Here is a 14,030-nt window from a genome sequence, read left to right on the forward strand (position 1 = left end):
TTTTTTTTTTTGTTGTTGTTTGTTTGTTTGTTTTTTTGATAATAGCCATCCTAATGGATGTGAAGTGATAGTGTTGTTTGAGCAGCTTATTTGTATACATGTAAATATTGATATATATACATGTCTAGTATGAGGAATAAGGCAAATGTAAAGTGTTATTTATGAGTATTTTATCATTAGCTGAATGAAAAGCAAGTTTTTAGTTATTTTAATCCTCATAGACAGCATTTTGAAAAGTCAAGGGTTAACTTAGGAAATACCTTATGTCGCTATAATTTAAAACATGAGCATATCATTAAAATGATATCAATTTAAACATTTCATTTTATTTCATTAATTCTAGTATTTATATTTAGTAATAGGAAAAGTATTTGAGGAAATTCACATTTACCAAGTACTTTTTTTATATGGCTTTTTAAAATGCTAAAACTATGGTGGATTCTTATTAAAGACATTTAATTGCACTTGCCCATTAAATGGGCTATTATTAACATTAGTCAGAACAAGCAGTTTGGCAATTATTGCAAATTTGAATCTCATCTTGCAACAGCGTTACTTGTAATTATTTTAACACAGTGTAGAACTAGGGGTTGCCACCTTCAGAAGAAGATTGGAGAGGGCAGGACAATCTGAGAGACACGTCGCATAAAGGGATAGCTTATTGATCCCCAGGTTGACAGACTGACAGATGAAATCCATTTCACTGTAAATCCTAGAGAAAACAGCCAAGTTGAGCATTTAAGAAGCTAAACCGTAAGATGTTTATTATCTGACTTGAGTCCACAGAAATGCTAAAATAAAATAATTCGGTGAAAGCTACCAATTTGTACTGAGAGAACCTACTTATTTCACCTTCTGCAGAACTGGTGTCAAGTGCCTTTCATGCCAATACCCTCCCCCCTCTTTTTTTTTCTGAACTGGGTTCTTGATGGAGAGAAGTCTTTTTTTTTTTTTTTTTAAAGATATTTGGGCTTCCTTGGTGGTGCAGTGGTAGAGTCTGCCTGCCAATGCAGGAGATGTAGGTTCTATTCCTGGCTTGGGAAGTTCCCCTTGAGAAGGAAATGGCAACCCACTCCAGTATTCTTGCCTGGGAAATCCCATGGACAGAGAAACCTGGTGGGCTACAGTCCATGGAATAGCAAAAGAGTTGGATATGACTTAGCAACTAAACAACAACAACAACAGAAAATATTTATTCACTCCAAAAATATTCTTATATTTTAGTGTAGCAGAGGAGTGCCATAATTAGACCGAAGACTCAGAAAGATTATTGGTAGTATTGTGGAGAGTAGGGAGTGAAAGATGAGATGGAGTGGAAACTGGTGAAGGACCAGCAATTAGCAATTGAATGTAATTTTATTCAATAATGAATATTTTTGAGAGTCTACTATGTACCTGGACCTGGGCATGTAAGATGAGCACTTGTCATGACGAAGTACTGGAAGAGAAACACTAAGTGATCATTTCAATACAGATATGATAAGCCAATAATAGATATGCTGAAGGTGTACACACAAGGAGCAGAGGAAAGGGAGGGTAGAGGAGAGAGACACCAAGGAGCTCCACTCCAAATGACAACAAGGGAATGAGCCATTTTAATTCCTCTTAGGACAAGCCTGGTCTCAGTTCTAATAGTTCCTGAGTAGGGCAGTCTATCACAACTAAAGAGTGATTAGAAATAATTTCAAATACTTTGAAATACTTGCTTCAGCCTAAATAATCAGATGTCTCATCTAGCGTTTTATATTGTACATTACTGAAATCTTGACATCTCACTATTATATTCTTCATTGTGTATCTTAAAAAGACATTGCAGGAATTCCCTGGCTGTCCAATGGTTAGGACTTCATACTTTCACTGCTAAGGGCCCGGGTTCAACCCCTGGTTGGGTAACTAACATCCCACAAACCACATGGTGTGGCCAAAAGAAGAAAAAAAAAAAAGGACATTGCATCATGAGTACAGTGCAATTATCACATGTGCAATACATGTACAAGGTTAAACATGGCTAACTCACTACTACAGAAGGTTTGCTGATGTTAATACCTTTTTGAGCTAAATGAGGAACCAAGACCAGCTTCTTTTTGTCAACACTTTGATTTCTTTTTTCAGTTCATGTATATACTTGGTTCAGGTTATACGTTGGGACACAGTGGAGATAGAAAAATAATAAAAAAATTGAAATTCTGTTCTTCATACAGGGCTTCAATGGAGAAGGCAATGGCAACCCATTCCGGTATTCTTGCCTAGAGAATTCCATGGGGTCGCAAAGAGTTGGACACGACTGAGTGACTAACGCAACACAACAATGGGGCTTTAAAATGCCCATCTTTTGATTTGCACCCAATTCCAGAGAATATTTGAATGAGGCATATTGTGTGCCCATGGAGGCTGGACTCTCTCCGAGAGTTATTTATTACCTTTACAGTTAATCAGAACAATGTTCTTTCACTTCCATTATTAATTGGCCAATGTGAAAAAGAAAAACAATAATCAGCGTTAGTCCAGGAGTAAGAAATGAACACTCTGGTGTATAAGTCTTTTGGAGATTAATTAGAAAGATGTAGCCAATAAAAATAGTACGTATCCTTTGACCTAGCAATTCTACAAAGATTTTCACTTATAATTGGATAGATGTCCAAAGATGACCATAAAGCAGTACTAAATATTGTAAAAATGTCAGTTCTGCTGAAATCAACCTATAAATTTGACCTGGTTTATTATATAAAAAAATTAGAAGCCATCTAAATATCTGGTCATAGAAAAAGACTATACATTGATCTCAAAGTCTAGACGAGTACTCAACAAAGTGTTCATCTCTGTGTGGGTCTTTCCCTTTGGAATCTATTTCAGGACTGCACTGAATATATTTAGCATTGGAATAGGACCCTGCAATTTACAGCACTCTCCTACATACGTCATTATCTCTACTTACAGCATCATTGAGAATAGGCAGATAGATCCTGTGTTATGCAGTGGTCAACACAGAACTAAAAACTAGTACCATTTTCCTCTGAAAAGAACTAGAGTTCCTTAAAAAACGGTTGATTCCTAGACTGGAACAAGAAATATATAGGAGCCTGGAGTATTTTGTCATAACAGAAACAAAAAGTGCTGTTAAAGATTACTGGGGTAGGGACTTCCCCGTGGTCCAGTGGCTGAGATTTCTTGCTCCCAATGCAGGGGACCTGGGTTTGGTTCCCTGGTTGGGGAACTGGATCCTGCATGTGGCAACTAAGGTTCCTGCATGCTGAAACAACAATCCAGCATGCCAGCAACTAACATCTGGCACAGCCAAATAAATAGAAATTTTTTTTTTAAAAAAGATTACTGGGAAAACATATAAAAGACACCAGTGCAGCTGAAGACACAGGCCACATAGAAAAGACACAGGCCAGCACTTGGTCTCCTAGTGGTCAAATGTGGGACAGTTTGAGCATTAAGAAGAATAATGGCCAAGATTCTGTTTTTATATTTCCATGCTCTAATATGTGTAATCAATCCACAGCATGACTTATTGAATTTTTTGTTTATTTTTAAGAAATAATATAAAGACTGCCTAACTGTTCTCAGTTAAATATTAGCCTGTTAACTTTAGTCATTTGTTCTGTGAATTCTTCTTATAAATCATAGAACTATAAAATATTTTTTCAGAAGATAGAATAACTGTCATCTAAAAGCATTTTAAAATTTTTTTCAGGATGAAGTTCCTGATGGAATTAAGTCTGCAAGCTACAAGGTTTGTATATATACTTATTAATGTGTCTAGTATTGGGCAAAACTAAAAAAACTCACTTCCCCTACCAACTAAAACCTCACTTCTCTGCTCCCCCGTACAGTGATACTCCTTGAAAGTTATGTGTACTCAGCGGATCTAATTCTTTTTTCCTCCATTTTCTTTACCTTTTTTTTTTTTTTTTTTTTTTAAATTAAAGCTTAAAAGAAAAAAGTAGGGGGGAACCCCAAATTGTGTACGCGTCACCCAGCTTAAGGCATTACCAGTATATACGGTCAATCTTGTTTCATCTATCCCTTCCACTCCGTTCTCCCAATTATTTTAAAGCCAGTCTGAGATAAATCATTTTGTTTACAAATACTTTGTATGCATCTCTAAGACAGATGATACTTTAAAAACCCTACATAACCAAAGTCAGGGTTCCAGTCTCTCTTGTTTCGTAAATACCTTAATGTATGTGCATGTGAGCCCAGTCGCTTCAGTCCAACTCTGCGACCCTATGGACTGTAGCCTGCTAGGCTCCCCTGTCCACTGGGTTTTCTGGCGAGGTTTGCTGTGCCCTCTTCCAGGGGATCTTCCTGACCCAGGGATCAAACCTGCATATCCTGCGTCTCCTGCATTGCAGGCAGATTCTTAACCCACTGAGACACCTGGAAGCTCTTAATAGTCAATTTCAAATAGGATTCACACATATTCCACACATTTCACTTGGTATGCGTCATACCTGTTATATGTCCTAAGCTCCTAAAGTGCTATTTGACTGGTCAGTGAAAAACCTGGGAAATTATAGATTCAGTTTATGAGAAATATGTATGAGAAGCAGAGGATGAGTAGTCCTGCATAGAGAGAGTAGTCCTATTTTATAGTGGCTTTATCCTTCATTGCATGGTGCAAATCAAGCACTTATTATTATTTAGTACTTTTAAAATTTTACAGTGAATCCTTTTGGCTGAAAGAACTAAAAGAGGAAAAAGAAAGTACATGTTTAATGAAAAATGAAGTACTGAATTTCCACTTCTCACAGCAGTTGATGACGATGTATAACTCACACAAGGGTTATTGTTTACCATCCATAAGAACCATGGAAGTATCACTGATCATATGAAAATCAAAACACACAGATCTGCTGACAAAGCCTGAGCATCTACTTTGTAAGTTAGTGGTTGTTTTAAGAAGAGTGTGTCTAAGACAGCTTAACATGTGCAGCTGCAGACGATACATTTACATATCATTTTGGGATGTGTGATTTTCCATTTAGACTAACTTTTAAATTAAAATTTTATGATATTTTATTATGAAAATTTTCATACATACAGCCAACTTGAAGGAATTTTCCTGTGAATACTGTCATACTAATCACCTAGATTCTACTATTAACATTTTCATAAACTCACTTTACTGCATATCTGTCTATCTGTTCATCCTTCTAGCCATCCATTAAAACATTTTATTTTTTGGATATATTTCAAATAAGTTGTAAGCGTCAGTACACATAGCCCTCACTATATGTCAGTAACTAAATATATATAACTAGAAGTATATCACTGAGTAGAGTCTAATATTTGCTTACATGTACATTTAATAAAATTGATATACAGTGAAGTGCACACATCTTAAGTGTGCATTTGTTAAATGCATACACCTTTGTAACTTAGGCTTCTGTTTCAATACAGAACATTGCTATTACCCTAGAAAGTTATTTCATACCCGATCCCAGTCAATCCATACTCCTTCCCCAGAGGCAATGACTGTTCTGCACTTTTTCCGTGTTAGATTTAAGCTAATTTTGATCATTTTTGATTCTGCATTTTATATTCATACACAAAGAATGAAGTCATAGCTATTAATGTGTTGGCTCCAGTGCAGAGCTTTGCGTGTAATTAAATGATGCCGTCATCAGCTGTTTCAAATAATAATTTTAATTCCAGAATTTAAAAAAAAATTATTTATTTTTGGTTGTGCTGGGTCTTTGTTGCTTTGCATGGGCTTCTCTAGAGTGCGGGCTCAGCAGTTGTGGCATACAGGCTTTAGTTGCTCTGAGGCATTTGTGATCTTCCCAGATGAGAGATTGAACCTGTGTCCTCTGCATTGGCAGGTGGATTCTTATCCAATGTGCCACCAGGGAAGTCCCAGAAATTTTTGATTATTTTCATTCAGTTGATGCTCAAAGTAAAATTTTCAGAAGTTCATTCTGTTGAAGAAAAGCATTTGTCACTGAATGTTAGTATAAATTCATTTAAAGTTCAAAGTTGAAGATGAAGTATTTGTTTTGTGGGGATGATACACATATTAAATTTTGATGAAACAGTGTCCTGCTTCCCTGGCAGTCCAGTGGCTAAGACTCCATGCTCCCAATGCAGGGGGCCTGGGTTCGATCCCTAGTCAGGGAACTAGATCCCACACCCTGCAACTAAGAGTTGCAAGCCACAACTAAAGATCCCACACGTCACAACTAAGACCTGGCACAGCCAGATAATAAAATATTAAGGAAAAAGAAACGATGTCCTGGTAAATCAAGAAATGTCCTTACTAAATCAAGAAATCTTAACTAAATCAGAATTGTAATTGGTTGAGGTACATACATAATTCATAATTGTATCCTGACATGCTGTGATATGTTATTACTTAAGGTAGAAGTTACTACTTCTATCTATTTGACAATTACTATTGTCAAAATATATATATTTGTCAAAATATATAGGAGATGCTGAAGGACAGGGAAGCCTAGTGTGCTGCAGTACATGGGGTAACAGAGTTGGACATGACTGAGCAGCTGAAAAACAAAATAAGATTTTGTATTTATATATACACTAAGTAATGACTATGAAGTTTTGGGGATGAAGCTTATACTGAATAAAATATTACTTCAGCATGGTAGTGGACTTTGCTCTCCATCATCAGTCCAATTTTATAAATGCTTGAGCCTTTGAAGAGCTATTAATAGTCCAAGAATCCTTCATTGATATTGATCATTTTTAAATAAATGAGCCCTCCAAATGTTGGTTGCATTTTCAAAATCAGTAGAGAATCATTATTCAAAGTATCTATTGGTGGACTGCTTAAAGAAAAGAACAAAACAAATTTCAGCTTTTGAAGCTTCAGCAAGTTGTACTTATTATAACAAAGCTTGTAAACAAAGACCTGGATATTCATTGATATGAAAAGTAGGAAAGAACTTTACATATTAAGTGAAGATAGCTTAAATGGTATACTAGATTAAATTCTAAAATTTTACAATTGTGTTTTGGAGACTCTCCCCTTGTGGGAAGAGTCTCCTCTTGATGAACTCTTGCTTTTAACTGGATAAGTTTATATTCTGAGCTATGAGGGAGGCCCAAATTCTGACCTGAAATGGATTTAAATTAAGAAAGCTTACAATTTCATTTCTATTTGCAAAACATTTAAAATAATTTAAAAATGAAGATAATTTATTTGATGATTTTTGTCTTATTTATTAAAGAGATGTACTTAGAGGCAAAGAATAGAACTGTGAAAATATGTGGGCTAAAATATTTTCATATATTTACCTGTAGAAGTAATATTTTTCTCAGTTAAAGTGAAAGTGGCTCAGTCATGTCCAACTCTTCGCAACCCCATGAACTGCAGCCTACCAGGCTCCTCTGTCCATGGGGATTTTCCAGGCAAGAATACTGGAGTGGGTTGCCATTTCCTTCTCCAGGGTATCTTCCCAACTTAAGGATGGAACCTGGGTCTCCTGCATTGCAGGCAGACTCCTCACCAGCTGAACCAGAAGGGAAGTCTTCTCAATTAAAAACTGTATCTTCAGAGAAGAGTCAGTTGAAAGTAGGGATGATTTCAAATTAACCTTAAAATTAACTTTGAAGAAGATTGTGGGCAATTTTGTAAAACATTGAAAATAATAAGCATCTTAGAAAAATTATTTTTCTCCAGAAAAAATGCCACTGACATAGTTTTGAGACAGGTGTGACTTACAAAGCTAACTAAGTTATTAAATAGGAGCTAGGAATAGTTATTTTCTTTAACTTACATTTTAATATTCAGGTAATCAATAATAAACAACTTTTGCTTAAATATAGATAGGTATATTAAAATACATAAGTGTATGTTATCTTTTGAACAAATTTTGTTTACTTTTTGCTAAGTATTTTTAACTTTTTTATTTTGAAATAATTTTTAACTTATTGAAAAGTTGCAAGATTAATATAAAGACATTTTGTACATTTTTTATAAACATTCACTAATTTTTAATATTTTGCCTCAACTGTCTTAGCATGCTTAAATACATAGAGTTTTTTAAACCATTTAAGAGTTATACATCATATGCCTTTACCCATTTATACTTAATTATGTATGTGTGAGCACATGCTCAGTTGTGTCTGACTGTTTGCAACACCAAGGATTGCAGCCCTCCAGACTCCTCTGTCCATGATATTGCCTGGGCAAGAATACTGGAGTGGGTTGCCATTTCCTTCTCCAGGGGATCTTCCCAACCCAGGGATCGAACCCATGTCTCCTGCATTTGCAGGCAGATGCTTTACCACTGAGCCACCAGAGAAGTCCTAATTATGTACAAAAATAATTTTATTTTTGAAAGTAGTTTTTGAGTTGAATTGTCTTTAGGTCGACCAATGAGATGAAACAAATCATTTCAAACAGTTATGTCATTTCAGTTATTTCAGTGTTCACTTTTATCCTCAAAAGAGTCCTTGTCTGGACAGTCATTTGTACGATCATCCTTACAATAAGGACATAACAGGCACTCAGTTTATATTTGTTGAGTGATTGAATTTGTGGTCTCCTGTTTCCAATGTCATCTTCTAGCTGTATGGTAGTGATGCCTGGTGTGTTGTGAAGTCTCATGATCCATATTACTTCCCTTGTACACAGCAAGCAGAATACGTATCGTGACTTTGACTTTGCAAAGAAATATGGTTGTTAAAGAATGTACTTTAAGTACCTAAAAATATTGGAGTACTTTTTATAAGACTTGGTAGCCTCCAGGGCATTTTTAGAATCCTGGTATTTAGAGTTGAAATAGATCGTAGATGCACATGATCTAGCCCAACCACTTATTTTATGGAAAAGAAAACTGATGCTCACAATTAGGTCATTAGAAAAGTGGAACACTGCCCCATGACTCCTTGCCAACTGATTTATTTAACCTCAAAGATTTTCTTAGTGGACATTTTGATAGTTGTTGGACTATAAATTATTCTGTATTTTGTAAACATAATAGTAAATTGTGTTCTCCAACAAAACAAAGAACAAAGCCTTTTACTTATAGTTTAGCTGCAGGAGGAATGTGAGGCTTATTTTTTTTTTTCTTGTAAAGTTTTGAAACCAAGGGAATGATGCTAGCTCTAAAAGAACCTCAAATTCCTTCGACAGCCTTCTTAAAAATTTTTTAAATACAATTAATTGAATTCTTTCTTTCCCTTTTGTTCTAGTATTCTGAAGAAGCCAATAATCTCATTGAAGAATGTGAGCAAGCTGAACGACTTGGAGCTGTGGATGAATCTCTGAGGTTTGGTGTTTTATTTGCAGTAGTATTTTATACTTTTTCAGGTGAAATGTTAACTTAAGAAAGAGAGTAACTCCATTTTCTTTGTTTAAAGTGAGGAAACACAGAAGGCTGTTCTTCAGTGGACCAAGCATGATGATTCCTCAGACAACTTCTGTGAAGTTGATGGTATAACATTTTTTATACTATGCATGCTAAGATTGTACCTAAGGAAAAATATTCTTTTGAAATAATTTAAAGAAAAAAATCCTCAGTTTCTAACAATTTGGGAGTTCCTCAAAAAGCTAAACACAGAATTACCATGTGACTTAACCGTCAACTCCTTAGCATTTACCCCCAAAAGATTGAAAACAGTAAAGCAGATACTTGTACAACCTGTTCACAGCAGCCTTATTCACAACAGCCAAAAAGGTGGAAACAACCCAAGTATCCATCAGCAGATGACTGTATAAACACGGTGTAGTATACACATACAGTGGAATGCTGCTGCTGCTGCTGCTGCTAAGTCACTTCAGTCGTGTCCGTCTCTGTGCAACCCCATAGACGGCAGCCCACCAGGCTCTCCCGTCCCTGGGATTCTCCAGGCAAGAGTACTGAAGTGGGGTGCTGTTGCCTTCTCCGCAATGGAATGCTATTTAGCCATAAAAAGAAAGGACGTTCTGATACATGCTGCAATATGGATACCACTGAAAACATTAGGCTAAATGAAATAAGCAAGCTGCAAAAGGACAACTGTCCTATGACCCCACTTACATGATATACCTAGAATAGGCAAACGGATACAGGCAGGAAGTGGTTTTGAGTTACCAGGCGTTAGCAGGAAGGAGAGTGGGAGTTATTGCTTAATGGTTTCAGTCTCTGAAATCATAGGAAAGTTTGGAAACAGTGATGATGGTTGCACAACATTGTGAATATAATTAATGCCACTGAATTGTAGTCTTAAACATGGTTAAAATGGCAAATTTCATGTTGCGTATATTTTACCACAATAAAACAATTTAAAAAGAAAACCCAGTTTCTGGAAAAAAAAAAATCACCTCCTGAGTTTGCAGTTCTGTGTACTTAGTAATATATATATTTAACTTTTGTAATATATACAGGTACTTTGTATAACCTGCTTTGTTATACTGACCTTGGATTGTTAAATATTTTCCTTAATGATGATTTGTGTTGTTTTTTGGAAAGAAAATAATGAACCATGAGTTATGTCTGTGACATTTAAATAAAACCAAGCCAGAGCTCTGCTATGATTAAAATCTGGGAGTCCTATAATGCATTAGAAACATTTGATTTATGGATTTTTAAATTAGATTTATAGATTCTCCCAGTCTTCCATTTTTTTTTTTAGTATCTCCTTTTTTGTAAGTTTACTTGTTAGCATTTTAATTGGCTAAACAAAATTAAACTGAGTTGAGTTTTTATATCCTTCTTTATTTCTTTTGGAACAGACTAATGATTTTTTAAAAAAAATCAGTGAAAAGAATGATATAGATCATTTTAATTATAAGCAAAAGATGAATCTGAAACACCCCCCTCCCCAGAAAAGGGAAAAGAAAAAGGGAAAGTACTCGTATTTAATTTGTGGCTTTATTTTGGGGAAAAAAAGTACATAAACTTTACTTAATGAAAACCATGACCACATTTTAGCAGATACATGTCTGTAATCCATTGTTTCTAATTCCCAAATCTGAAACTTTGAAAAATGACTATTTTTCTCCTTAAATTTAGTGCAGATTCACTCAGTATGAATATTCATGTTTTTTTAACTACAGAAATATTTATGTGTTTGTTTAAAGGTTGCTGCCCCAATCTCTGCTGGAATAATATTCAACATATGTTGCATGTACTATATTACTGTTCTAAAATCTGAAGAGTTCTGAATTTCAAATCACATTTGGGCCCAAGGGTGTTGGGTAAAGAACTGTGGACTTATACCTAGTAGTTAGGCCAATAAGGAAAGGATGATAAAATGCTCTCCCAACCCTAATTTTGCCATCTTTTCTGCAAGGATTCTTTGGCCTAAACATTGCTATGTGAGATAAAATTCACCTTGTAACATGGCAACTTATATTTTTATTAGGCCTGCAGTATTAGAGAAAGAATGAGAATGCCTTTACCAAAGTGTCCTTTTAAAGCTACATGCTTACTTTTGTGTCACAAATCAGTAATTCACTCTGTATATGATGGAGTTCTGTTATCTTGGCTGAATAACTTGTCCACATGTTTTTGTTTCTTCTCTTACAGGAGGGTGAATGTATTTTTTAAAAAAGGACAGCTTTATAAGAAATAAATAATGTATGTAATGGTAGGTAGAGGATAGGTATTTCGTAAATCTTTTTTTTTTCATATATTATTTTTATTTTTCTTATAACAAGTCTATAAGGTAAGCATTTGTCTTACTTAGGACTTGTTTTTTTTTTAGTTGGTTTATAGCCTTTCAGTATTTTATTTATTTTTTAATTAATTATTTTAATTGGAGGCTAATTACTTTACAATATTGTAGTGATTTTTGCCATACATTGACATGAATAAGCCATGGGTGTACATGTGTTCCCCATCCCGAATCCCCCTCCCACCACCCTCCCCATCCCATCCCTCAGGGTCATCCCAGTGCACCAGCCCTGAGCACCCTGTCTCATGCATTGAACCTGGACTGGCAATCGGTTTCACATATGATAATATACATGTTTCAATGGTATTCTCTCAAATCATCCCACCCTCACCTTCTCCCACAGAGTCCAAAAGACTGTTCTTTACATCTGTGTCTCTTTTGCTGTCTCACATACAGGGTCATTGTTACCATCTTTCTAAATTCAATATATATGCGTTAGTATACTGTATTGGTGTTTTTCTTTCTGATTTACTTCACTCTGTATAATAGGCTCCAGTTTCATCCACCTCATTTTACTGATTCAAATGCGTTCTTTTTAATGGCTGAGTAATATTCCATTGTGTATATGTACCACAGCTTTCTTATCCATTCTTCTGCTGATGGACATCTAGGTTGCTTCCATGTCCTGGCTATTGTGAACAGTGCTGTGATGAACATTGGGGTACACGTGTCTCTTTTAACTCTGGTTTCCTCGGTGTATATGCCCAGCAGTGGGATTGCTGGGTCGTATGGCAGTTCTATTTCCAGTTTTTAAAGGAATCTCCACACTGTTCTCCATAGTGGCTGTACTAGTTTGCATTTCCACCAACAGTGTAAGAGAATTCCTTTTTCTCTGCACCCTCTCCAGCATTTATTGTTTGTAGAGATAGCAATTTTTTGATAGCAGCCATTCTGACTGGCATGAGATGGTACCTCAGTGTGGTTTTGATTTGCATTTCTCTGATAATGAGTGATGTTGAACATCTTTTTCATGTGTTCGTTAGCCATCTGTATGTCTTCTTTAGAGAAATGTCTGTTTAATTCTTTGGCCCATTTTTTGATTGGGTCATTTATTTTTCTGGAATTGAGCTGCAGGAGCTGCTTGTAGATTTTTGAGATTAATTCTTTGTCAGTTGCTTTGTTTGCTATTATTTTCTCCCATTCTGAAGGCTGTCTTTTCACATTGCTTATAGTTTCCTTTGTTGTGCAAAAGCTTTTAGGTTTAATTAGGTCCCATTTGTTTATTTTTGCTTTTATTTCCATTACTCTGTGAGGTGGGTCATAGAGGATCCTGCTGTGATTTATGTCAGAGAATGTTTTGCCTATGTTTTCCTCTAGGAGTTTTATAGTTTCTTCTTACATTTAGATCTTTAATCCATTTTGAGTTTATTTTTTTGTATGGCATTATAAAGTGTTCTAGTTTCATTCTTTTACAAGTGGTTGACCAGTTTTCCCAGCACCACTTGTTAAAGAGATTGTCTTTTCTTCATTGTATATTCTTTCCTCCTTTGTCAAAGATAAGGTGTTCATAGGTGCATGGATTTATCTCTGGGCTTTCTATTTTGTTCCATCAATCTATATTTCTGTTTGTGCCAGTACCATACTGACTTGATAGTACTGTCTTTGTAGTATAGTCTGAAGTCAGGCAGGTTGATTCCCCCAGTTCCATTCTTCTTTCTGAAGATTGCTTTGGCTATTTGAGGTTTTTTGTATTTCCATACAAATTGTGAAATTATTTGTTCTAGTTCTCTGAAAAATACCGTTGGTAGCTTGATAGATTGCATTGAATCTATAGATTGCTTTGGGTAGTATACTCATTTTCACTATATTGATTGATTCTTGATTCATGAATCAAGATTGATTCTTGATTCTTCCAATTCATGAACATAGTATTTTTCTCCATCTATTTGTGTCATCTTTAATTTCTTTCATCAGTGTTTTATATTTTTCTATATATAGGTCTTTTGTTTCTTTAGGTAGATTTATTCCTAAGTATTTTATTCTTTTCATTGCAATGGTGAATGGAATTGTTTCCTTAATTTCTCTTTCTGGTTTCTCATTGTTCGTGTATAGGAATGCAAGGGATTTCTGTGTGTTAATTTTATATCCTGAAACTTTACTATATTCACTAATTAGCTCTAGTAATTTTCTGGTGGAATCTTTAGGGTTTTCTATGTAGAGGATCTTGTCATCTGCAAACAATGAGAGTTTTACTTCTTTTCCAGTCTGGATTCCTTTTATTTCTTTTTCTGCTCTGATTGCTGTGGCTAGAACTTCCAAAACTATGTTGAATAGTAGTGGTGAGAGTGGGCACCCTTGTCTTGTTCTTGACTTTAGGGGAAATGCTTTCAATTTTTCACCATTGAGGATAATGTTTGCTGTGGGTTTATCATATATGGCTTTTATTATGTAGAGGTATA

At 35.3% G+C, this 14,030-nt stretch overlaps 1 protein-coding gene across 2 annotated transcripts in view; it reads left to right on the top strand.

The window, feature by feature from the left end:
• The window catches only part of ERO1A (endoplasmic reticulum oxidoreductase 1 alpha), a 53,716-nt gene that overhangs the window by 14,462 nt on the left and 25,224 nt on the right, over positions 1-14,030 (top strand). The window contains exons 4-6 of one of the 2 annotated variants that reach the window (XM_055536702.1): positions 3,701-3,739; positions 9,166-9,242; positions 9,334-9,407. In XM_055536702.1, the coding sequence (XP_055392677.1) occupies positions 3,701-3,739; positions 9,166-9,242; positions 9,334-9,407 (190 nt within the window). The remainder of the gene's footprint in view (positions 1-3,700; positions 3,740-9,165; positions 9,243-9,333; positions 9,408-14,030) is intronic. The other variant, XM_055536703.1, reaches the window with a different exon arrangement.

This window comes from Bubalus kerabau, chromosome 10, assembly GCF_029407905.1.
Source record: "Bubalus kerabau isolate K-KA32 ecotype Philippines breed swamp buffalo chromosome 10, PCC_UOA_SB_1v2, whole genome shotgun sequence".
Taxonomy (NCBI): Eukaryota; Metazoa; Chordata; class Mammalia; order Artiodactyla; family Bovidae; genus Bubalus; species Bubalus kerabau.